The sequence below is a fragment of the Tasmannia lanceolata genome, unplaced genomic scaffold (genome assembly GCF_043159265.1).
Source record: "Tasmannia lanceolata isolate RefF3 unplaced genomic scaffold, GAP_Taslan_0.1 ptg000025l, whole genome shotgun sequence".
NCBI lineage: Eukaryota > Viridiplantae > Streptophyta > Magnoliopsida > Canellales > Winteraceae > Tasmannia > Tasmannia lanceolata.
The window spans coordinates 722,621-750,508 of record NW_027518702.1 but is presented as its reverse complement, the minus strand read 5'-3'; the positions used below and the strand labels follow the sequence as shown (position 1 = coordinate 750,508).

General features: G+C 38.3%; 1 protein-coding gene across 1 annotated transcript; it reads right to left on the bottom strand.

Annotated features, from left to right (window-relative positions):
- Window positions 1-96: 96 nt before the first annotated feature.
- On the bottom strand, window positions 97-27,888 carry LOC143858219 (MADS-box transcription factor 23-like). Its single transcript, XM_077368872.1, has 9 exons — window positions 27,787-27,888; window positions 26,223-26,401; window positions 2,998-3,073; window positions 2,065-2,126; window positions 1,066-1,165; window positions 924-965; window positions 749-832; window positions 461-615; window positions 97-359 (listed from the first exon to the last, which is right to left on the bottom strand). The coding sequence occupies exons 1-9, from the start codon at window positions 27,886-27,888 to the stop codon at window positions 341-343; spliced, it is 819 nt and encodes a 272-aa protein (XP_077224987.1). The 3' UTR covers window positions 97-340.

Below are 27,888 nucleotides of genomic sequence, written 5' to 3'. Positions count from 1 at the left end.
TCCATGTCTACATAGTTAATAACTAATTATGCATGCTCCTTACAAAATACAATTACAGATCTTAGTATTAAAGCCAAAGGCTCTTGTCATGGATTATGATTTTGAACTCCCAAATAACTACAAACACCATGCACATCTGTGCTTTTTTATTACTACATATCTTTACATAGAATATTGATTTCTTTGATCATGTGACACATGACACCAGATTTAAAGAACTTGTGTTGCACAGTCATCCTACTGTAGTGTAGCATACATATCACTTGATGATTGAACCTTGGTTATGGTAATGATATGAGGTGAAGTAACATCCCCTTCTATGGTTCATAAATCTGCTTCTCTAATGCAATTGTAATCTGCTACAAATTTCAAGGAAATATGAGTTGGGATCAAAATTGGATAGATATATTTCCTACACTTATTTGAATTTTCAAGAAGATTGGAGAGGAAAATATTTTACCCCAACTTCACAGTTCTTGCTGGTGTCTCATAGTTTTCTTGTTGAGGCTGGCTTAGTTGGAGATTGACACGTACATGCAAGTCTTCCGTAATGGTAAATCCACTTGGAAGAATTGAATTTATGTTTAGACCATTTAACTCTCTTGTTGCATAAACCTGAGGCCGGAGAGATTTGAGTTATTGCTTAGGCTGACTACAATTGAAATATAAAACTACAAAAGGTTTAATGTGTTTGCTTCTAAAATTTGTAGACGTATTTGATGTTCATATTAGCTGTCCAAACCAGTACCTTTTTATATAATTCCATGTTTTCTTGACGAATGAGGTTTACCGTCTTATACAGTTCCATATTTTCTTGATGAATTATGTTCCCCTGCAAATAACAAGCGAAGATTAGCTACTTGAAGGGCATCACACTTAAAGCAAAAGAATATGATAAATGTTGCCCACTGTTTTGGATTGACCTTTCGGTTCAATTCTTGAATTTCTTCAGTTCGAATTTGTTCCTGCAAAAGTGAACGACGACATTACAATCTATGCATGTGATTTATATGAAATTTGGGAGGATCAAAGAGAAGCATTATATGAGGCCTAGTGTCTTAGGACCTTTTTCATTCTAACACCCTGCAGACTCATTTGCAATTGATTCTCTAGATTTTGTAGGTCCTTGACACTCAAACCTGAAAGCTCTTCCCCCATCAACTGCCTGCAATTTTCATGATCAGAATAAATAGTATGTTACCAGTCTAAAAGTCATATTTCAAGTGTGAGATATTAATTTGCATCCAGCATAATGTGACAGGAAAGATTATGTCTTTTATTGATTACAATTCTTTTGCTAGAATATGAGGTATACAATGTGTTTATTTCGTTTTTTTGATAAGTTGAAAGCAATTTTGTCGATTGATAAACCATAAATTCGAATTATGTTTTCGAAGCACAAATAAGTTTGGTAGTAAAGGATTATAACTAGCACTTTTAGATGTGTCTGCTAATCAGTGCATGTTACATTATAAACAAACTGTAAATTTGTAAATAATTTTTTTTCTTAATCTCCTGATATTATAACTAGCACTTTTAGATGTGTCTACAAATCAGCATATGTTGCATTATAAGGAAATTGTAAATTGTTAAGTACTTTTTGTCTTAATCTCCTGATGTGTCTGCACAACCTTTAATTATATTCTTGCTTGTTTTGGAATATATTTACCATGGGGGATGTAATTTTTATTTGGTACGTAGTACTTATAACCTTTGTACTTTTTCACACCTTATGTAATTAATGAATAAATGCCTGTCTCCCATTTCATAAATACGGATCATTTCTATAAACATTTGGTTTTTATATCATGTGTGAGTCGCACGCCTTTTTCAAGGCATTGCTAAAAAATTCGTAGGATATTTTGTCTCTATAAACTCCACGCAGTCTTACATATGCACCCTTTTTCTAACTTGAATGTTCCAATACCTTAAATCAAGTTACTAGTAGTCAGTCTTTGAATATTTTCATTGGTATAATGGATTAAATTCATATGGAATAACTTCAATGATTTTATTGATATAAGTTACTCTAATATGAACGTAATTGGGGTTGAAATTTTTTACCGATGACTCTCTTGCAACTGCTGTAATTGTTGCGTCAAGCTCGCTGCTTCCCTTTTCCAAAACTATTGAATCCAAGGGCACAAGATTTAGTACATTCAGTGCATGCTTGAAAAAATTTCATCCGCATAAATATATAGATCTAACATAAACTTTAATTGGCATGATTTAGAAATTGACATTCTTTTAAGTTGAATGATATCTCCAATGTGGTTGATTCATGGCCATGCGGTAGAAAATTTAGATTCTCCCTACAAAAATTATTTCAAATCTAAAACCATAGCCATGAGGTAGAAAATTTAGATTTTCACTGCCCAAACTATTTTCAATCTAAAACCAAAGTCAACCAACATTTGAATTTTGATTTTCATTATTTTCAAGCATCATCTTTTCATTCAAGTTTCAGTAAACTGAATTATACATTGCAGTGCCTATTAATGCAGTTTATGGAGAATGCAGTGTATCTATCTTCTTCTTTCATGGTATCATATTAGTCTTTTATTCCTCCTGTTTCAATGGGTTTATATTCCACAAGCCTACATTGGTTGAACATTGACGTATCAGATTATACTGTCCCTATATAGAAACACCAACATTCATAAGATTCGAGGCTCTTTGACTCTTGGTTGATTACAAATTTATTGTTAGGATCATGGCATGATTCGAAATAGAAACTCAAATGGTCATTGCTTCGAAATAGAAACTCAAATGGTCATTGTTTCTTCACATTTTTAGGTAATTCTAAACATAAACTCTTTTGGTTTAGCTTTTGTTATTTCCTGTATGAGAAATGCCTTCTTTTAACTTATGAGTCATCAGGCAGTACAAAAATGTAAAAATCTGATGGTTATCGACAATTTTTATTCCTCAACATGCATTTATTATCGCAGGACAATTTGCAGAAGAAAATGTATTTAATTTTTATGGAAGGCATACCTTGACTTCTGAAGTTGGGTTTAACACATGACACTGCTCTTTTGTTTTCTTGTACCGATCGATTACTGATTTCATGCTGATAATAATAGAGAAAACACTTGTCAGTATTGTTTTCGTAATTATATTGGTTAAGATATCATCATGCATGCAATCCCTAAAGACAAGATTATATGCCTTATCTTAGAAGATCAAAATATCCTACACCTTGGGTTAAGTCGTTGGCCATCTGTAAGCTGTGGTGTAGTGATGCATATCCATACAGAGAAGCGACGAAAGAATGGAGAAAGAAAGACTAAGAGAAAAAGGGGGAAAAGGGTTGCTCACAGCCTAGAGAGAGAGAAAGAATATATAACTAAGATACACCTCTTCAAATAATATCTAGGGAAGTAGTGTTTCATGCTAGTAGGTGTAACTTTGTACCTGTTTTCTACCATACTGCATCTGAGTAAGTTGATCATTTTTTTGGGGGAGGTAAGCTAGGATTAGACGTCTGACCTCAAGGTCAAAGAACAAAGCCTTTGACCAACTGAGATAGAGGCTCTACCCCGAGTAAGTTGATCATTTTATCTTATCAGGTATATAATAACTTCAATTAGATAGATCAACCTCAAACACAAGCCTAAATGTAGTTCTTTATCTTAAACTTTAGCTTTCATAAGTAATGGTTTACGTGATCCACTGCAATTCTTTCAATTATTATCCTAGTGAAATTTGTAAACAGAGCTTAATACTTTTATGTTCACCATTAAAAATCTAGGTTCAAATTGATTGTTGCTTTATCTGAAATTTAGGAATGACTGGTCATCATCAAGTTCTGAAGCCTTTTGTTTGTTTGCTTAGGCAACAATTTGTTAAGAAGAAAAGAAATTACAACAGTGGCGCTGCTTGCCCCACCACTCACTAAACGTCTCTACTGTCCCCATCTTTAGCTAGAGAATTAGTCATCTCATTTACTTCACACAATACATGAAAGAAGGAAGCATCCATATTGGTACAAATATAAAAAATCTCAGTTAAAATATACACTAGGATAACCACTTCACTCACTTGTCTTCAAAGAATTACCTTTTACCATAACTAACCCCCATCACCCGCTCCACCTTGTTTTCCGGTACCCTAGTACCAATCTCCGCCTTGTTCCTTCTTAATCATTGTTAGACGTATTTTACATATTAGGGGTATATTTGTCATTGTTATATATCATAAGATTCAACTATGCAAGTTGAAGAAGATGGTTTTTCATTTAAGATTTCAAGTGCATTAAGTACAAACAAGCCATTGGCATTGTAGCCATTTCCTACAAACACATTATTCTTACTACTAATCGCCTAGCGGATTATTCTTACAAACACATTAAAGGGGATTCAGTCAATGTAATTAAGTGGCTACAAGGTTGACAGAAGAACCCTTGGAGGTTTGAATCATATTTCGATGAGGAATATACAAGAACTTTGGCCATACCCTATCAACATGTTCGTCGGTCAGCAAATGAGTGGCAGATAAGATGTCTAGATTGGGAGTGTTTAAGGAGTGTTAGCCCAAGGGTTATCATAGGTTCATTCAATCACCTTGTTTTGATGATTAACAAACTCAAATTGATTAGTCGTTTATGGACTAATCGTTTGCCTTGAGTGTTGTGCTATAGATAGGTAATTCACAGGTCAATCCATGCTAGCACACACCATTGATGGCCTATGCTTGAAGATGGACCAAACACAATGCAAATGAGCTAAAGCATACTTAGATCAATCATACCTTGGAGGATCAACCAAGGAGAAGCTCAACATTAGTTATCTCAAAGCATTGAACAAACAAAGGAAGATCAATGAAGGCCAAAGCTTGTGGATCAACAACTTGCAAAGGAACTTGAACCAAATGGTGGCATCATCCTTGGAAGGTGTCAAGCAAATAAGTTCAACCTTGAAGATCCCAAAGCAAGCCATGCACTAAAGAGAAGATCAAGCAATGACTACCTCAAGAGTTCATCCAAGAGAGTGGTAAAAAGGGTAGATTATATCACCTATCTCTCTTGTGTTTTCTCTAGTCAAGGCACATCTTAAAACCCCTAAAAAAATATTTTTCAAAGAGACCAATAAGCTTAAAGAAGGACATAAATGGATAAGTGAATGGCCATGGTGGTGTACCAACATGTTGGGACCCATATGACATTCCATCACATTTGACCAAAAACTGAGTTCCGAAGGCCAACCTGAACCAACAACTAAATCCTATCAAAACTTGTTTAAAATATTTTAAAATATTTTTAAAAATATTTTTAACAGATAGCTCTCATTTTTCTTATATCTGTAGAGTATAAGAACATCAAAATCCGACAAGAAACGAAGGAGATATGGATTTTACAAGATAAGAATATCCTGCTGAAAATGGCCTACTCGGAACTCCTGAGAATTATTCTCGGAGCTCCGAGCTCGGAACTCTGAGATAATTTCTCGGAGCTCCGAGAAATGGTTCAGGTTAAAAAAGAAACCTGTAACGTATCTTGACCTCCCCTATATATATATGAACCTTGGAGCCTTTAGGAACTTACTCAATGGTTAAACTTAACATTCTTTGAGCATTTAAAGGCATATTTACTACATTCCATCAAGATTTTCACTCTCTCCTTCTCTCTTGTGTTTCGTCTTTAGATTGTTCTTGAGAAACCTTAGAGCTTTTATTTATTCATCCTTTTCTTGAGTGAGAGTGAGGGATATTTACATGTAATCAGCCTACTAAGAGGCAAGCAAGCTACATCTTCAACTCTTTGTTGTACTTGGCAACAAAGGGTGCCGTAGAAGACCCTTGGAGCTTGGAATCTCGGCTTGTATTTGACGAAAGGGGCGCCGTATTTAAGTCCCTTAGAGCGGTGGTGCTTGTTGTAATCGGCCGGTGTGGCGAAGAAGATTATTAGTGGATTCCTCAAGAGATCAACTTTGGAAGAGTGGAGTAGGTCTTGAGTTTAAGACCGAACCACTATAAAAATCTTATGTGCAATCTTCTTCTCCACCTTGGTGCAATCTCTCACTCACTCCCTCTCTCTCTCTCACTATATGTTTGCTTGCATTTTCTTATCTTTGCTTAAGTGAGTGATTAGCATAGGCATTTATCATACATATTATTACCATTCTAATTAGGCCAAATTACATTGTTAATTAAGTTTGTGAAACAACTTGAATTTTGAGCTCACACTATTTGTAATATTCATTTAAGCTCAACTAACTAAACTTAATTAACTAAGGGATAAAACTAGGGTGATTTTGGGAAAAGTTTTTCAAAAGGTAAAAGTCTTATAAACAACCTATTCACCCCCTTTCTAGGTTGCCAAATCGGACTTCTATTTGGATTTCACTAAATTTGGACTACACTTGAAAATAACTATAAAGAAAATATTTGTCTTATAGCATTAGAAGAAATAGAAAATGATTCTTCAAATGAACAAAAGGAAATATCTTTTGATGAACTCCAAGAAGCATTTTAAAATTTATATCAAGAATCCCACAAGCAGATGTTGAAAAATATAACTCTTAGTAAGTCACTTGCTTCTACTTCCAAAGAGGTTAAAAAGTTGGAAAGAGAGTTTAATGATTTATTGATTAAAGAAAAGAGATTGATTGAAGAAAATGAAAAATTGGAAAAAGACAACTTGGTGTTGATTGAAGAATGTAAATTCTTGGAAGAAGAGAATGAAAAACTAAGAATTAATTCTACTCAAGAAATTAGAACTTTGAAAGAAGAAATGAATGACATGAGGTCTAAAAATGAAATATTGGTTTTGGAAAACCAAAATTTACAAGAAGTAAATCATAAATGTTGTCATCAATCTTCTTGTAATGAGTATAGTAGTCCTACTTGTTCTTCCATTTCTTGTGACTATTGTGGTAGATTTGGACACTATAAAATCAAGTGTAGATATAGGTTTGTGAAAAATGTTAAACTTATATGGATAAGAAAAGATTCATTGTATAACACAAACCTAGTTGGACCCAAGTTGGTTTGGGTTCCAAAACCTCCAACATGAATATATCTTGCTTATCTTAGTATTAGGGGTATGTGTTTTAATTTGAAAATCTTTTGAAAAATATATTATAGATACCACGAGCTTATCTTTGATTGATTCCATGTATCTATATGCATATGATCTTAATTGATGAATATCTTTTTGAAAATATTCAAAGTTTATATGCTTAAACTTGTGTACCATGAGACTTTGACATGTTGTACTTATTTACAATATCTATTGGAAAAGGTTCCCTAGATATCCCATTTTGATATCTAGTTTATATTTGAGCTTCGATGTGAAAATTATTAGAAAATATGTTTCTAGATACATGTGTACATCTTAAACTATCTCTATGTATCTAGGTTGAGCCTAATGATGACATCATTAGAAAATGTAGTATAGATACAATAGACTTATATTGCTTGATTGGTACGTATCTATATGAAAAGCCACAATAACTTATACCCCCTTGCACTTAGTATTCATCCACATGAAAAGCCACAATAGAGAACTTAATTTGAAAATCATATCTATGCTTAAATGATTATCAACCTCACCATTGTCCATGAGTTCATGTTAAACTCATAAGTATACATCTTTCATACTTGAACTCTAGTTTAGGCAAAATTGGCTTTTGCTAGTTTATTAGGCATTTATATATCATTTCTAACAAAACTAAGAGATTAAATGCCATGTCTAGGAAAACTTATTCAAATCCTTTCTTAGACATCTCTTGTGCCCTAGGTGAGCTAATATGTTTATAAATTATTATGCACGTAGTTGTCCTTCAAACCCATTCACAAGACTTTCGTATTATGTGCTAAATGGTTATCATTAAATGTAATAAGAAATCTTAATGGGTTAAAGTAGATGTGTTCCAAAAGCTTAAAGTGGATATCCTCTCATGACTAAGATGAACCTTGAAATTTAGATGAAATTATTTAGTCATAGTAGTTCATTTTGGAATACATGTGTCTAAGGTGTTCTCTCTTGAAGAATATTTTCTAAGTCCTTGGATCTTTGCCTAAATTCATATAAGAATATATTATACAGGGAAGTTGAAAATGAAGCTAGATTCAATGTATGAAACTCATTTGAGTAAAATTGAAAACGTCATAAGAATCTAGTATCATTGTTAGGCATTTACCCATTATGGTGGTTGGCATGCAATATATTATGATGCAGACATGTGTCTCCCACACATTTTGGTTTTTTATGGGCTTATGCACTTTGTGCTTAATGCCTTACCATTATATATGTGGTTTGTAGATGTGATGCAAATGTTTGGACCATGCACCCTATGTGTCATGTTCCTTGTATCCAAACATGGTAGACTATCTATGAATGCTTTAAAATGTCATATCTTGCTCATGATTATCTATAGTGGTATGCTTTCACTTGCATGAGCCATGGATGTCTCTCTCAGACATAGTTCTATAGTCTATTCCTCCTTCGTCTGAGTCTTATAGATTTAAGCAAAATTGGCATATTTATTTTATAATCTATAGTTATCACCCCTTGTATGATATTAGCTATATGGTAAAGATGTTGAATTTTAAAGTTAAAAGCTACTCAATTGGTGCTTTTAGCCTTCTTACTTGTTAAGAAGGAGATTGTACCCTCACCTTTAATCAATGCATCTAATTTTGGCTTCTTGCCAGCATCTTAACCATGATAAGCCTTACGTGCTTTGAAATGTTATATATATATATATATAATATATATATACACATAGTTAGGGGGAGCATGATCTGCTAGGTTATCATCTCCTTTGGGTATCATTTGATTACCCCTAGCAATCATGCATTTGTAGCCCAAGGGTTGTTTTTTAACTAATCATCTCTCAAACCCTTGGTGACTCTGTGTTTGGATAGCCCTTTGGATTCATACCTGGTATGAGGCTCTAACAAAGGGGGAGCAATATGTGTAAATATCTGTCATTTTCATCTTATCATATGATGTTTGATATGGGTATTACATTTTATATGTTAAGTATACTCATTTGCAGCCCTATTGCTTCATTTGTATTGTAGTTGGGTTTTGTCTTATACTTTCATTTCTGAGATCATATCTCATTTATGGCAAGTACCCTTAGCTTGAGCCTTAGTGTCATATCCTCTTAGGCTTCATACTTATATTGGATAATCAATTTGGTTAGATCTTAAATTTGGTATCATTTATTCCAAGAATAAGTAATCTATTCTAGAGCTATATCTTGTAGAATCTCTAGAACTCCTTCATAGGACCATTCCATAGTCGATTTTCCTATTCCCTATGAAAAGATCTCCTTATCACGTGCTTGTAAAGTGATTTATTCTATATATTCATGATAAGTTTTATTGGCCATGTATTCTCTTTTATATTTTTGGCCTATTATGCCTTGTTATGCCTTACCTCATACGTTTCACCTAAGGCCAATGACAAATCTTTAGGAGGAGAGCTAATTATTGCTATCTTTACATTTGTATGGATCACGGTAAGATGTTTACACTGTCCATTCCAACATTTCCCCACCAATTGTGCTTTATGTTGCATATCTTAACAAAAAAAAAAGGGGGGGGGGCTTATCATGCTAAACTTTACATTTACTCTATTTCCTTCATGATAAGTATAACATGAGCTTTATTTTGCCATATTATTCTTGTGAAATTAGTTACGGGTCATAGGGTAATTCAATTTTTGATTTTATTCATATATCCTACAAATTTGAGCTAAAATATAATGTTTCTTTATTTTTTCTCCAACATAGACTTGATTTACATTTGGTATCTTGTTTCTATGTTGTTATGCTCTTATCATGGCATCTATACCTTGTTTATCTTGTATTCATGATAAGAAGTTAGGGGGAGCATCTATATTCATTGAATATCATTCATGCTTTGTATTGTGCTTAACTGTTAATCCTTCCTTTTTGCTTATGCTAAAAGGGGGAGAATTATGAAATTGATTAGATGTCCATAATTCATATGAATTCTATACTATAATTTGGTAAATTTAACTTACACATATGTTGAGGGGGAGTTGTAATCATTATCTTGTTTATCTAATCCTCATAAGAGGTTCCTCCCACGTATCTAATCAATTTAGTTTGTCATCATAAAAAGTGGGAGATTGTTAGCCTATGGGTTCTCATGGGTTCAATCAATCACCTTGTTTTGATGATTAACAAACTCAAATTGATTAGTCATTTATGGACCGATCGTTTGCCTTGAGTATTGTGCTATAGACAGGTAATTCACAGGTCAATCCATGCTAGCACACACCATTGATGGCCTATGCTTGAAGATTGACCAAACACAATGCAAATGAACTAAAGCATACTTGGATCAAAAATACCTTGGAGGATCAACCAAGGAGAAGCTCAACATTAGTTATCTCAAAGCATTGAACAAACAAAGGAAGATCAATGAAGGCCAAAGCTTGTGGATCAACAACTTGCAAAGGAGCTTGAACCAAATGGTGGCATCATCCGTAGAAGGTGTCAAGCAAAAAAGCTCAACCTTGAAGATCCCAAAGCAAGCCATGCACTAAAGAGAAGATCAAGCAATGGCTACCTCAAAAGTTCATTCAAGAGAGTGGTAAAAAGGGTAGATTGTATCACCTATCTCTCTTGTGTTTTCTCTAGTCAAAGCACATTTCAAAACCCCTAAAAATATATTTTTTCAAAGAGACCAATAAGCTTAAAGGACATAAATGCATAAGTGAATGGCCATGGTGGTGTACCAACATGTTGGGACCCATATGGCATTCCATCACATTTGAACAAAAATTGAGTTTCGAAGGCCAACCTGGACCAGTAACTAAATCCTTTCAAAACTTGTTTAAAATATTTTCAAATATTTTTAAAAATATTTTTAACAGATAGCTCTCATTTTTCTTAAAATCCGTAGAGAATAAGAACGTCGAAATCCGAAAAGAAACGAAGAAGATATGAATTTTACAAGATAGGAATATCCTGCTGAAAATGGCCTACTCGGAACTCCGAGATAATTTCTCGGAGCTCTGAAAAATGGTCCACGTTCAAAAATAAACCTGTAACGTTCCACTCGGAACTCCGTGCGCGGACTCCGAGAAGACCGTTGGGGAGCCTAAAAAAAGGCATATCTTGACCTCCCCTATATATATGAACCTTGGGGCCTTTGGGAACTTAATGGTTAAACCTAACATTCTTTGAGCATTTAAAGGCATATTTGCTACATTCTACCAAGATTTTTACTCTCTCCTTCTCTCTTGTGCCTAGACTTTAGTTGTTCTTGAGAGACCATAGAATTTTATTTGTTCATCTTTTTCTTGAGTGAGAGTGAGGGATATTTACATGTAATCAGCCTACTAAGAGGCAAGCAAGCTACATCTTCAACTCTTTATTGTACTTGGCAACAAAGGGCGCCGTAGAAGACCCTTGGAGCTTGGAATCTCGGTTTGTATTTGGCGAAAGGGGCGCCGTATTTTAGTCCCTTGGAGCGGTGGTGCTCATTGTAATCGGCCGGTGTGGCGAAGAAGATTATTAGTGGATTCCTCAAGAGATCAACTTGGGAAGAGTGGAGTAGGTCTTGGTTTTAAGACTGAACCACTATAAAAATCTTGTGTGCAATCTTCTTCTCCATCTTGGTGCAATCTCTCACTTCCTCTCTCACTCACTATATGTTTGTTTGCATTTTCTTATCTTTACTTAAGTGAGTAATTAGCATAGGCATTTATCATATATATCATTACCATTCTAATTAGGCCAAATTACATTGTTAATTAAGTTTGTGAATCAACTTGAATTTTGAGCTTACACTATTTGTAATATTCATTTAAGCTCAACTAACTAAACTTAATTAACTAAGGGATAAAACTAGGGTGATTTTGGGAAAAGTTTTTCAAAAGGTAAAAGTCTTCTAAACAACCTATTCACCCCCACTAGGTTGCCAAACCGGACTTATATTTGGATTTCAAGGTGACTCTAGCCCTTTATGACAATCCTTTACTTTCTCTATTTGTACTTTCTATGTAATTTGGCCACCTTAGTCTTTCTTTTTAATAAAATTGGCGATCATTCAAAATAAAAATAAAAATAAAAATAATCACCTTATCAGATTCAAGGGTGAGCTTCAGACCATTCTTGTTGAGAAGCGCTCCTGACACCAAGTTTCGTCATATTACGACACATGCAGCACCTTCTGGAGTGCAAGTACCTTTCCTGAAGTTAACTTCAGTAGGACCTTGCTTTTACCAATGACTTTTGAGGATTGAGTTTCCCATGAAGACTTGATCTCCTTCTTTAATAGTGGTGTAGTGCTAGAAAGAGGTTTGGTCTCCACAAATGTGCTTAGTAGCACCAGTATACAGAACCCACTCCTTTGGATTTTTCATCAAATTTACCTCAGTCAAAACCGCTACAATCACATCCGGCTTGGTTAGAATAGCCTTAGCACTGTACGAACTAGTCTTTCTGTGTCAGCAATCCTTCTTGTATTGTTCAGGATTTCCACATTCAAAACAGACCCCTTTCTTCATTTGTGTAGGTTTCTTGAACTTGTTATCCTTTATGGTTTTCAGGTTCTTAAACCTATCACTCTTAGTTTCAACTATGTTTGCTTTAGAGGTAACCTCTTTGGCCTTCTGTTGTTTGTCTTTAAGTATGTTTTTCTCTTCAATCTTAATCTGAACAACTACTTGGTCTATAATCCATTCCTTTATCTTGTGCTTCATTCCGATTTTAAAATCTTTCCAAGACAACAACAATTTCTCAATGAGAGAACCTGCCACGAATGATTCATATAACTTCATACCTTCCGTAGACAATTCTCCAACTAGGAATTGATACTCATCTATTTGGGCAGAAATTGTTTTTCCATCTTTCATTGCAAAGTCTAAGAAGTTTCCTATGATATACTTCCTATTTCCAGCATCCTCTAATTCATATTTAGTTACTAAGGCATTCCATATTTCACTAGCATGTTCACAGGAGTAATAAACATTGTAAAGCTCATTTGATAATCCATTCAGTAAATGATTTTTGCTGATGTAGTCATTGTGATTCAAAGTAGAAAAATCAGCAGCATCTTCCCGTGTTTTTGGTTGGGTGAGAACATAAGTTGTGCTAGTTTGTTGCAGGGCAAAAAAGGATTCGTTGTTTCCACCACTTGTAGTTCAAACTAGTAAAATGTTCTATTTTTGAGAAGTATGGAATAGTAATTAGAACTCTGTTTACAATAGGGGTGGGAAGGATAGAAGTTGAAGTTTGATTCTCAAAAGCCATAGGATCAATTTTAGCAAAATACGATTTTTAAGATTGTTGGAAACTGTATTGAACCAATAGGGACTGATCTGTGGCTTAATCGAACTCAAAATGAGAAGGTCGGACTCGAATTAGTTACTCGGCCCCAAAACAGGTTTCTAGAACCCAGAGAGGTTACTCGGCCCCAAATTGTGCAACTCGGACCCAAAATTCCACCAGTGTTAAAAATTCCTGAAATGAATTTTGAAGTTGAATAAAACCAGATTGCTCTTATTTGTTGACGAAAAAATCTTTTTTCTTTCTAGAAATCAAATAGAACTCGATTGCACTTATCTGTTGACGAAAACCTTTCGGGAAATCAGATTTGAAGAATGAAGGCTGAGTAGTGCCACATGTTCACTTTCCTTAAGAATCATATCCGCCCCCTACGATGCAACCAGGATCCGCCAATCGATGCTCCAAGATAAAACAATAGAATAGGCTCCAGTCCATGTGCAACCGCTGACTGGTCCACTTAGAACCACCTTAGTATTGTGCTCAGACACGAAGGAATGAAGGAAAAAGAAGATAAACCAAAACAAGAACAGAAACTGTATTTCTCATTGCAAAACAGAATTCGTGAGAATAGAGGTGTTTGCAATAGTGCTTTGATCTCTCTCTTATATAGAGGAAAATATGTCTGTTGGAGGAGACATAAATACAATTAAGAGGCTCGAAAGTTTCTCTCTCAACAATCATATTTGTGACTGTTGGAGATGAAGCGTTCCACACACTTAATGGGTATTGATTGGGAAAATCTCTACAAAAGGTCATACACTCTCCCGTACCTAAAATGTCTCTGACCAGATGATGCTACATACACGCTACAGGAGACACATGAGGGGATCTGCGGAGAGCATCTAGGAGGCAAAGCTCTGGCCATCAAGGTATTGCTTAGGAGCCTATATTGGCCGACCCTGAGGCAAGACGCTCTGAATCTGGTAAAGAAATGCGAGAGGTGTTAGAAATTCTCGTCTACTAGTCACCAACCAGCCATTCCAATGGCCCCTATAATCAGCCCGCTCCCTTTTGCTGTATGGGGAATGGACATCTTAGGTCCCTTCCCACCAGCTCCAGGAGGGCGAGAGTTTGTGGTAGTCACCATAGACTACTTCACGAAGTGGGTGGAGGTAGAGCCCCTCGCCAAGATCACCGAACAAAACATCCAAGCATTTTTCTGGGAATCCGTGGTTTGTCGATTTGGAATCCCTCGAGTTCTGATAACGGACAATGGTAAACAGTTCGATAACAAAAGTTTCCAAAAATTCTGTGTAGACCTCAAAATTGAGCAGTGGTTCACCTTCGTGGCCCACCCTCAGACCAATGGACAGACAGAAGTCACGAACAGAATCCTCCTTCAAGGCATCAAGAAGAGGTTGGATGAAAAGGCATGACGATGGGCCGACGAATTGTACCATGTCTTATGGGCATACTGCACTACTCCGCGCACCGCGACGCGAGAATCCCCCTTTAACCTAACTTTTGGAACTGAGGCCATAATCCCTATCGACATCGGCGTCCCCTCTCTGCGGGTAACTTGCTTCAACGAGCAACTGAACGAGGGAGGGCTCGGTGCCAATCTAGACCTACTCGAAGAAGTCCGTGGAGAGTCCCAGATTCGAGCCGCGACGTATAAATAGAGGGTGTCTCGCTACCACGACACCAAAATCCACCCTAGAGAACATCGCGTGGGTGATCTGGTCTTGAGAAAAGCTGTCGTATCCCAACCCAGAAAAGTCAGAAAACTCTCCCCCACTTGGGAGGGGCTGTACAAAGTGGTAGAAGTGATCCAACCTGGCAGTTACAAGTTGGAGACCCTCGACGAGCACCAGCTCCCCCATGCTTGGAACTCCAAAAACCTGAGGAAGTACTATCAGTAGCATCCTTACGAGAAAGAAGAAAGTGAAAAAGAATACAGATGTAATCGCATTGGTTTTTTTTACGATTAATGAAAAATACTACCGCATTTTGCAAGTCACCAACCCATTCGCCTCGCACTAATATTAACTTGGTTCGCTTCGTCCATTTCCATTAAGGCCGGAAATACATTTCTGGTCGGGATAAGTTGAAGTAGAAAACCAAAAAAACTTTTAATGAAAGCCCAAGTCATTCAGCTCGGGCTAACTTGGTTCGCTTTGACCATTTCCATTAAGGCCGGAAATACATTTCTGGTCGGGATAAGTTGAAGTAGAAAACCAAAAAAACTTTTAATGAAAGCCCAAGTCATTTAGCTCGGGCTAACTTTGTTCGCTTCGACCATTTCCATTAAGGCCGGAAATACATTTCTGGTGGGGATAAGTTGAAGTAGAAAACCATAAAACTTTTAATGAAAGCCCAAGTCATTCAACTTGGGCTAACTTGGTTCGCTTCGACCATTTCTAGTAAGGCCGGAAATACATTTATGGTCGGGATAAGTTGAAGTAGAAAACCAAAAAACTTTTAATGAAAGCCCAAGTCATTCAGCTCGGGCTAACTTGGTTCACCTCAGCCATTCACATTGAGACCGGAAATATATTTTTGGTCGGAAGAGGCTAAGTAGGGAACCTAAGATCTTTTGAGAAGGCCTAATTCTTTCAGTTCGGATTTATACCATTCACCCCAGCCGTTCTTATTGAACTTAACGATGTACTTCAAATGGATCGACATTCACCCCGAATTAAAGCAAACAGGGTGAACATAAACATACGTGGGCGGACTCAAACACTTGTAAAAATTCACAAAATATATTCCATTCAAAAAGCCCTATGGGTGTTGTACAACTTGGCCCAAGGCCGACCCAACGAGTCCTAAAATAAGAGGAACGATACATAACAAGACGAAGAGAGATAGAGTTCACGAAGAGGCATCAATGGTCCCCTGATTCGAAGTTGGATCAGACTGAGTTGGAGCCAGGAGTTCCACTTCTGAGACAGCGAGGACGGGAGATTGACCCTGATCGGTCTCCTGATAGTTTTCTTCCGGCACAGGAAGGAGCTCATCATCAAGGTCCAAGTCAGAAAACTTCGCCCTGACAAGGGACTTGCACTCGTCAAAACCATCCCTAACGACACAATGGCTAGGTTGACCAGCTCGTCCTCCTTGGCCTGCACCGCTTTGGCCAGAGTAGACTGGTGATTCCCTTGCTGTTTTTCTGCAAAATTAACGGCCTTTCTCGTCAACTCCTTCTGCTCCTTAAGTTCCTCGGTCAAACGCTCAATGGTAGCCCTCTCCTCCGCAGCAATCGTCTCCAAGTCGGCCTTGTCTTTCTCCAACTTACTGACTTTCTCTTCAGACGAGGTCAGCGTCTTGGAAAAGTAGGCACACTTATCCGCTATATCGGTCCAATAGCATCTGAGCTGAAAAACCATATGAACTAAAGTAAGGTTCCCAATCATGATCCAAGACTAATGAACAAGCCGAACACATTAAGAAGAAGGGTACCTGGTAAAGAGCACCAAAACCACCTGCCTCGACCATCTCGTGGTTCTCATGAAGGATTCGAAGCTGGTCCTTGTGTAAACGGCTCTTCGAGATGATCTCATGAGCAACCCAGGTATCGTCTAGGCCGCAGTCATCCTTTTTCACTCCCCACTTCGGGCGAAAAGAAGTATTCGCCCCTACCCGAGTAGTAAGTGCCGCCTCTAAGCCAAGGACATGCGTGTCATCATCTCCAGAACGGGTGGTTTGACTGGCCGAAGATCCCTCAACCACCTTTACGGATTTAGGAGCTTTGCTGCCCTTGTCACATGGGATGGCTTTTCCTTTAACCTGAGCGGTAGGGGCAACCGGTTCAGGCACCTTTCTCTTCTGGCCATCGCTCTTCCCAAGGACGGACTGACGCACCTTCTCCCAGGTTGACTGCTTCTGCATCTCTGCACCAAAAAAAAAAACGTAAGTATCGAAGATCAGTCCAGGCTAAGGAAACCTAATGAAAGAAGCGCAAGTAACTAAGAACGACCTACGATACCTATGTGTTCGGGAGGCGGCACTAATCCCGATCTCAACCAAAACCTCCTTCCTGGAAAACTCCGAGCAATGGATAAGACCATTCTGACGGATCTCATCATGGATCATTGTTAGGGTCACCTCGTCCTCATCATCTAAAGTCCGTTTACGACTCATGGTCTTCGTGTTCAGAAAAGACCAATTAGTTGAGATCAGCCATCCTTCCTCAGAGCTGGCATAGAAGAACCTGCTCTTCCAAGTGTGTATGGAGGTCGGAATACCGGTGATCATCCTCATTTCAGGTCGTTGGCTGATATAAATCCAACCTCCCAATCGATGGCTTTTCAGTTGAGCACACCTTTTGAAGAGAGGCACAGACAAGTTCCATTGAAGACGGAATCATAAAAGATAGGCAAAGCCAGCTAAAATCCTCCACGAGTTCAGCACCACTTGAGCAGGGGCTAGGCCGTAGAATCTCAGCACTGCGGCTATAAAGGAATTAATCGGTAGCCTAAAATCAGTCTTCATGGCCTCTTCGTATATACACAAGTTGACTCTATCGTTACACGCCCTGTCCCCCTCTATAGCAACTCTCAAAGTAAACCGATCAGGAATACAGTACCGATCTCAAACATCACTAAGTCGAGAGACATCAAGGGTGTTTTCCACCCAAGCAGCTGCGGTACCTTCTCTAATACCGCCCTCCATCCTTGCCGTAGCCACGATGTCGACTGCCCTGCTCCCAGCACAGGAAACAGACGCTCTCCTATCAAGGTTACCTTCTTCATCACCTTCTTCGTCTCCATCGCTATCAGAAGTTGGGTAGTCCGGATTCTCAACCAGGACATGACTCAGATTCAGGTCCACAATGACCTCGTCCGAACCTATATCTACCTCCTCCTCGTCACCTTCAGGGTCTACAACTACATCAGCTGGCCGGCCAGCCATGGCCTGATGCCCTCTCAAACCTAAGTCCGTTCTCGTTCTCTCCGACGAACCCGAACTGGTGCCGCTTGAGGAGAAAGTTCCTCCTGAGGACGAACCTGAGCTAGACCCTGGACCGGACTCCGAACTAGAACTACTACACATAAGCGGCGAAAGAAAAATAGAAAATGATCTAGAGAATTACCTATGGATAATATGACCCCGAGCTCAAGCAAGCTGCGCCGAACTGTGCAAAAGGAACAAATTGCACTAGCAGAGCAACAAGGAAAACAAAAATTACGGGTGGTAAAAATGAGACCCCGCAGGCCCTTTTATATGCCAACCTGTCAGACGGCCAGTCATATCCGCGATCCGTTGAGCGCCACGCGGCATGGTATTTAATTAAGACTTGAAAAACGAAGAGTCAAGTGCCAGAAGGAAAATAAAAATACCAGAAATGGAATGAGAATGGAGGAAAGTCCAGAAAGGGAATGAATAAAAATCCACTCACCAAAAACTACAAACTATGGGAGATCGTACAAAAGTTCAGATCATCTAGAGCTGTGGTGGATATAACGCAATGCCCTAAACGACAAAAGTTCTGATAGTCCGAAGCCGTGGTGGATATAACACAATCCACTAAACGTCAAAAGTTCAGATCGTCTGAAGCCATGGTGGATATAACGCAATCCACTAAACGTCAAAAGTTCAGATCGTCTGGAGCCGTGGTGGATATAACTCAATCCACTATACGACAAAAGTCCAGACCATTCGGAACCGGGGTGGATATAACACAATCCACTAAACGACAAAAGTTCAGATCGTCCGGAGCCGTGGTGTATATAACGCAATCCACTAAATGAAAAAAGTTCAGATCGTCTGAAGCCATGGTGGATATAACGCAATCCACTAAACGACAAAAGTCAAGATCGTCTGAAGCCGGGGTGGATATAACGCAATCCACTAAACGACATAAGTCCAGATCGTCTAGAGCCGGGGTGGATATAACGCAATCCACTAAACGACAAAAGTTCAGATCGTCTGGAGCCGATCTGAATTCAAGAAACAAGAATATCCAATTCGTCTGAAGCCGATCTGAATAACTTCAACTGGCCTGAGTGTTGAATATAGAATTCAATTTTCCAGATCGTCTAAAGCCGATCTGAATAACTTCAACCGGCTTGAGTGTTGAATACAGAAATCAATTTTCAAGATCGCCCGAAGCCGATCTGAATTCAAGAAACAAGAATATCCAATTCGTCTGAAGCCGATCTGAATAACTTCAACCGGCCTGAGTGTTGAATACAGAAGTCAATTTTCTAGATCGTCTAAAGCCGATATGAGTAACTTCAACCGACCTGAGTGTTGAATATAGAAATCAATTTTTCAGATCGCCCGAAGCTGATCTGAATTCAAGAAACAAGAATATCCAATTTGTCTGAAGCCGATTTGAATAATTTTAACCGGCCCGAGTGATGAATACATAAGTCAACCAGATCGTCTAAAGCTGATCTGAATAACTTCAACCGGCCTGAGTGTTGAATACAGAAATCAATTTTTCAGATTGCCCGAAGCCGATCTGAATTCAAGAAACAAGAATATCCAGTTCGTTTGGAGCCGATCTGGGGAACCCCAGTTCATCGAAGACTTGGCCACCTCCTGTGTAAACGCCCAAGAAAACTTCCCCAAGTCATTACAAGGACTTGAAGAACTGGGGGGAAATGATGGGGTATGAGAAACAGCTCCAATCATCATACGACACGTGGCACTAGGGCAAACCCATAAAGCCCTCATTCCCTAAAGGGTATCACGGTCATTGCACCAAGAAAAAGAGAGAATCATGTACTCACCTCACCCAACCTTGGGCCTACACCTGTCCAAGGGTAAGGAAACAAGGGCAAAACTTGATCCAATAACAGGACGACACCTGTCCCAAAAGGGTAAATGAATAAACTGACACTCAAAGCCTCACTATAAATAGCCCTCATAAAGATAAGGTAAGGGACTCGAATCCCAAAAAATCACTGTTTATAGCTTTGATCTGCTCAGTTGTACCCATCACTGACTTGAGTGTCGAAGGGCCTGTTCGGAGTTACGACTTTAGGTTGGTCTTCTGACCTCGTGTTCTACTGTGCAGGTCATAACCTTTTAATCAGTTCAGCAATTAGGACTCGCCAAATCAGCTCCTTCGTCATTGCCCTATCTGTTACCAATTCTGGGCGTAACAGGTATCACTTGAAAAAACGCGTGGGAAAGTAAAATCTGATTTGGTTTTAATGAAAAAATAAAACCGTTTTTAGCACTAAAAAGGTCATTTTATTATTCTCAAACCCGGACCTCGGCCACAACCCGGCCTGGTGAGGCAAGGCGTGCGCTCGTGTGTTTGTATATGAACTTGTATTCATACAAAACCAAGTCACCCAACAAATTCCAATGCCTCTTGAAAGGCCCAAGCCTTTCCTCCACTCCACCATAAGGATGAGAAACTTTCTCAAAAGTTCCAATGTGGGACTAAATGTTTTTGCATTGTAGTTGAGAGCCATCTCCTCACACCCCAAGGTCTTGGGTTCAAGTCCCCATAAACCACAGAAGTCACTTGCTTTGAAAACAAGAGGGATCTTTCAAATTTTTGAATCTTTCCTCCAAATTTTAAAGCCACAAGAAAAAGTAGTATTTGACTTTTCTTTGTTTAAAATCTCTAACAAAGTATGACTTTGATCTAGACCTTGAACCCAAGATTGAGAGGCTTATTTTACATCTTTGAATAGCTGTGGGATGGTTCTTTCATTTCTTTGTGAGTGGGTTAAGGAAACCCTGACTCCATTAGTAATATCAGATTGATTTCATGAGTTGTTCCTGCATCTCTTTGAGATATTAGGTTGAGAAATGTTATCATACTGCACTATCTATTTTTTTTCTCCACGTCTTTATGAGGTTTGATTGAGGAAACCATAGGGCACATAATCCATTCAGCTCATGGGATTTAGGATCATGTTGAGGGTGTTTTTTTGGCTTATGTCTCATTTGTGAGTTGTTTATGATCCGATTGGATCTGAAATTTTCAAATATTTGAAATTGATTTATGTGACTGAATTTTGAGTGACTTAAGACCTATTGAGCAATCAAAATTGTTTTTTAAGGTCTAAATCTCCATTTCAAAAAAACGTTATCCTATTGTGAAGGAATCTAGTTTTGTATACTAGCTTTGCCATTATTATGATATTAGTGTTTTGGGGTCCACCCCATGTAGGCCCCACCCCACTCACGCCACTCTCTTAATCAAAACAGAGAGTCGGTGGGTGGGGTTTCCAACGAGTGAAAAATAGTGGAAACAAAAAAACGAGGAGAGAGAGAGGGAGAAATAGAAAGAGAGAATAAGGGTTTCTCTTGTGCCATCTAGGGTTTGCTTTAGGGTAAATTCTAAAGGGGTTTTTTGGAAGCCCTAATCTCCATTGAAGCTTGAAGTCTTTGCTTGGGAAAGAAAGAAGAGAAAAGAGGAGCCAAAACCTAGGGTTTTGGAGTGGTTCTTGGAGAAGAAGAAGAAGATCTCTCACGCTTGGTTCTTTGAGGTGGGAAAGTGTTCTCTTACAAGGGGTTTGTGAGGTATCTCGTATTTCCTCCAAGATTTGATTGTTAATCTTCTATTCTTGTGTATTCCTCAAGTTTTTGGGAAAACTTGAGAAGAAAGACTTTGTACTTCTCTCTTTTCTTTTATGGATTTCTTTCGGAGTTTGTCCCGTGGTTTTTCCTTTCACATCGAAGGGTTTTCTATGTTAAATCACGTGTTCTTGATTTGTGTGGTGAATTGCTATTTTTCGTGCTTTATGATTTTCTTGTCGTTGTTAGTTTCTTGATTGGCAGATAGAAGGGGGGAATTTATCCGCTGCGGTTTATTCGTGTTTCTCCAACAAACTGGTATCAGAGCCAGGTTGGGAGTTTTTTCTTCATCCGTGGATCAGAAGGATGGAGGCAAGTAGTACATCAAGGATGATTTGCCTAAATGGAGGAAATTGGTTAATCTAGAAAGCCAAGATGGAAGACCTATTATATTCAAGAGACCACTATTTGCCAATTCAAGGAATAGAGAAGAAGCTAGAATCCATTAAAATTGATGAATGGAAGGAGTTGGATCGAAACGTTGTTGCTTGTATCCGACAATGGCTAGATGATGTTGTGTTCCACCATGTGGCAACAGAAACCAGTGCAAGTTCCTTGTGGAAACCTCTGGGGTGTTGCCATATGTTTGCTTCCGCTCATTATATGAAGGGTCTCTTTGCTGAGAGCCTTGTCTATAAAAGGCAATCGATGTTGCTTCTTCTTATTCTCTAGATTATGAAATCTTATGACTTGCACCACACTTGGTCTCCTGAAGCTGGCTTCCTTTCATGAGTATCGTCCTTCTACTATTTCGGTTGCTGGCTTGAGTAGCCGTGTACCCTCCAGGATGTCTCTAGTGACAAAGGGTGGTCTTCTTGCTAGGATTAGGATGGAATATTTCATTCCAGAAAATGTTGTTCTTTGAATATCGAGGGCTGGTGAAGCCGCCTCTAAAGGAAGGGTGATCGAGATTTGCCTCTATGAGGCCTTCTTTCACGGTGGGCTTTGCCTTCCATTACATAGATTATTTCAGAGATCATGAGATATTATCAATTGGTTCTGGCTCAATTGAACCCGGAATCTTGGCAGTGCTTTTCTGCTTTTCTTGTTCAAGTGCTGAATTTGAGAAGGTGTATTTCCGTCGATCACTTCCGGCAGTGTTTTCTCATAGGGAGTGCACCGAGCGAGGGCAATACTTTCTTTGGCCAAGAATCTTTGGAGGTTTCTTGTTTAGGATCTGAGATGGCGTATTACCGTCGATCACTTCCGGCAGTGCTTTTTCCGGGGGAGTGCGCCGAGGGAGGGCAATACTTTCTTTGGCCAAGAATCTTTAGAGGTTTTTCGTTTAGGATCATAATCCCTCAGCTTAGGTGGGAGCGGAGGTTCCTTTTTGCTTGGCTCCATGCTGCCAGCGGTAGCATGGACTAAAAAACAAAGATACTTATAGTTCATATATCTGGTCTGTTTTGGACTAAAAAATACATACACTTACAGTTCATATATCTGATCTGTTTTGGGCTCGAAAATACATACACTTACAGTTCATAAATCTAGTCCATTTTGGACTCGAAATTACATACCCTTATAGTTCATAAATCTGGTCCGTTTTGGACTCGAAAATACATGTACTTATCGTCATGGTTTTAAATTTCGGTTTCGGTCCCAATTTCAGCCTTGGTCGAAATTGAAATTTCAGCTGAAATCCTGAAATTTCGGTCGAATCTGGTAAAAAAATAATTAATTCATCATTTCTAAAATTTCGTCCGAAATTACAAGATTCTTTCGGATTTGTAATTCTATATTGGTCATTTATAATTCTTTCTCCCTTACAAGATTTGCCAAATGCACTTGCCCTTGTTATTTAATTTGATTGATTAGATTAGGTTGACAAAAAGGGGGTTGCCTGTTTGGTTTTCCTCCTTTTGTATTAAATTTTGAAAGTTAAATATCTTTTCTAATGATTTCATGTTAGCTATGGATTACTAATAAGAGAGGGGGAAAGTCTAACTCTATATGAGATTTGCCATCGAGGCAAATTCCAAAGATTGATAAACTTTCCCTTCTAAGGGAAAATTCGTCCAACACAAAAGAGGAAAGAGAATAATTTTCTAGGAAAAAGGATTCATGGAAAAACTCAAGGTGTTTTGTATGTAAATTTATGTGAAATTTTATGATGAAAAATAACTTCTAGACCTTAAAAAGATTAGACAACATCTCTGCTTCTGACTATCATACTCTTTCCAGGATCCCATAATATGTAGCCAAATTCTTCATTTTCATCGCCCACAAATATACTTGGTTTAGCTTTTATCATCAAGCTGTAACCCCTGCTCTTTGGGCACATGGGCAAAGGATTTACACTCAAACACCTTCACATAAGAGGAGTAAATATCTTTTCCTGTCCATACTCTTTCTGGAATATCAAAACTCAAAGCAATCGAGGGAGATCTATTAATTAAGTAATAAGCAGTGCGAATTGCTTCACCCCAAAATGACTTTGGTAACTTAGCAATCTTCATAATGCATCTGCCTCTCTTAGTAATTGTGCGGTTCTTCTCTACCATCCCATTATGCTATGGAGTGCCAAGAACTATCTTCTCATGCCTTCTGCCATGTTTAGAACAATAACCTTTAAACTCGTTTCATGTATTCGCTCTCCCATTATCATTACGTAGGCACCTCAAAGGTTTTACTGTCTCTCATTCTACCATAGCATGAAATCGCTGAGAATTTTAGAACACTTGGTCTTTTATTCTCAACAAGTAGCCCATGCTTTCCTCTATGCATCGTCAATAAAGTGACAAAATAGCGATTGCCACCAAGAGACTCCACCTCAATGGGACCACATACATGTTGGAAATGTAAGCTTGACCACTTGACCCTTGACTACTTGACTCTTGGTTTTTCCATTGTCTTGGAAATTGTTACTTCATTGGTAGCTTGCAAGATAGTCTCGACTACATTGGAAATCTAGTTTTTAGGAGTTATTGTTCTATGAACTTAGTTTTATGTTTTGGAATTGTGCAAGTCATTACCTTTCATATGTTACTGTTCTAGTGGTAGCTTAAGGTCTTGTTAATCTCGGATTTGAAGTATAGGTTATATTTTGGGCCATGTATCTTCTTCATATGTAAGCCATTTTAGTGAAATTTGAAGGGTATTGAGTAGTATAACAACCTAGGCTACTTTCTGCGTGTTTGGCATCAAGAAAATAATTTTCTTCTCATGAAACTCATCTTCTCCCTCCAACATAGTTGGTTTCATTCCAATAATACATAAGAATAAATCATGTCTAAAACATTAAATTTTCTTTATAATGACATATTAATATAAACCCCGTCTTGTTTACCTAATAAACAATCATCACAAGGGTCAAGATGCTTAGCTTTGGCGAAAGAAAAAATGCCTTCCCACTTATGCCACATGTTAGAAGAACTGTCTTTGGTAACATTCACCACATCCACTATAAGAAATATAGGTTTTGGCAGCAGACTAAATCAGTAACCGAAAAGCAAAGAACTATATCGCTATAAGTAATTAGCGACGGAAAAGCTCATCTCCAAAAAAGGCATCACTAAAGGTTTTCACAATGGAAATTTAAGGAAATACTGTCGGATTTGTTTTTGCCGCTAAATATTACTATTTTTAAACAAAATAGGAATTGTTTTAGTATTATTTGTTTAAAGCAAAAATGATTTTTGTTTTTTGTTTTTTAATGGTGGTTAAAAAAACCGACATTAATATTGAAAAAATAACTCAACCCCTCGTCTACTTCCTCTATCCAACAACATCACCAAACCCCAAATATCCTGACATTCTTTTTGCATACCTCGAACATTCTATCAGATCAAATCCGGGTTGAAGACAACAATCTTCCATAGAAGCAAAAGTAGGACAACTTTTGGTCAAACAGAGAAAACCCAATACCCAGTTACACCATTTTCTTGCAACACTACAGTACTTAACCAGCATTAATACATTTAACTCCCAACTTTTCCTCAATACCGGCCCTCTGCATAAACATTTGTTGATTCATTTTGAAAACTAGGCAAGCTAACAATCCTTAAACAATCCCTCCACACCCACCACTTAGCCATTTTTCGAGACTCTCATAGTCACATCACATGTAAGCCATCAGAGTCTTCATTGGAATAATAAGGAAACAAAGAATAACCTCCCTATGATAAAGGCCATGATTTCTAAACCAGCAAGTTAGCCACATGCCATGCAGTTCGTATTCATACGATCAACTCTAAAAATATTGAATCCTTTACTATCTATCAATAAAACATGAAACTCTATATCTAATAACTATTATCAAACTTCATCTATGAAAACTAGCAAATAGAAATGAAATATAAATCAGCATCAAACTAAGCAAAGAAAAAAAAAAAGAACCAACGATATTATTCATAAAGTTAAGATGAGAAGATGCATAATCTTATTTAAAAAAAATAAAAATAAAAATGACACGAAAATATTAAGGAATAAAAAAAGAGAAGATTAAATTCCATTGACCTGGTGCTCGAGAAATCATAGAGCCTCCCTGTACTCGAAAAGATAATGGAACCCACTTCGGCATCGCATAAAATCGCCAACTCCTCGGCTTTTTTTAGCAATCCGTTTCTTCGCTTCGAAAATGTCACTTGCCTGCTCGAAGAATTATCGATCCTTCTGATAATGATCTTGCCTCTCCTCTCCTCAATCGCATAGTTTATATTTCAAAGCCTTTTGAGATCTTATCAAAACACAGTACAAAAATCAGGATTGGAGAAGAAGATCAGAGATGGAAAAAACCTGTTGGAGATTTGGAAGAACCTGTCTTTTGTAGAGCTTTTTTAATGGCTTCAAATGATGCTTTTTACCGTTTTTATACCAAAAGGGGCGGTTTTAGTCAGAGAAACCTCTTATTTTGGGAAAGGCCTTGGTAATTTTACTGTCAAGACGGTTTTAGGTTTTGGTTGAGAGAGAGAGAGAGAGAGAGAGAGTATTTTAGTATGAAAGGAGCATGGAATCGAGGACGAATCAGAGGCTGTCTAGGGTTTTTAAATTCGGGTATTTTGATGATGCCGCCTGACTTATAGATCATCAACACGTGGGAATACAAATGTGTAGGTCGACCTTGGGAAAGGAGCTTTTCCAATAAGCAAATAGGGTTGCCCTCATCTTTTTTTTATTTCCCATGGGCTTACTGGACGTAACAAGGTTTTCTAAATCATTGAAAAAATGGAGGGAACAATACTTTTAATATTGACACGTGGAAATAGGAATACATTAAGTTTTGACACTGGATCCACTTTGGATCTGATCACCTATGACTTAGTTACGATCCATAGAGCTCCCTTCTCTTTGGATTCTTAGGCAACATTGTGAAGGATGAGGGATCCATAGAGCTGCCCATCACTGAGAGGCACTGCCCCCAATCAGAGAACGACCATGGCAAGTTTCCTGGTCTTCAAGGTTCCATCGGCCGACCAACGTTGAATGCTCTCCTATCCGTGGTCTAAACTAGCCATCTTAAGATGAAGTTCTCTACTAGTGAGGGAGTGGGAGAAGCCCAAGGAGACCAGGCTGTGGCTCGCAGTTGTTATGTTGCTGCCCTAAACTGAACCAACATGGCCAAGGAGGCTCTCCCTATCAAGTTGCCTGACCTCAGGGATTAGGCTCGAGTTGTCCGAGGCAAGCCGGCTAAAGACTTGACTGCAGTACCATTGTTCGATGGGGACGATGACCGAGCCATCCAAATTGGTTTGGACCTCTAGGGAGAGCTCCAAGTAAACTTGATTAACATCCTAAAGACCAATGCTGAAGTCCTTGCTTGGATGCTAGCTGATATAAAATATCGACTGATGTTAGCTGTCCAAAAGCTGTAAGTTGACTCGCGCTTCAAGCCCGTCAAGCAGAAGAAGCGAAACTTCGCCCTCGAAAGACAACATCACAGAGAAGAGGTCGACAAGCTTCTCTGAGCCGGTTTCATCCTGAAATCCACTACCCAGATTGGCTTGCAAACATAGTGATGGTGAAGAAGCCCAAAGAAAGTCAAGAATATACATCGACTTCACCAACCTAAATGGGAGCTTGCCTGAAGGATTTTTACCCACTTCTTCGGAGAAATCTCCTCCTCGATGCCACCTCCAGGCACAAGTTGCTGAGCTTTATGGATGCCTTCTCCAGCTACAATCAT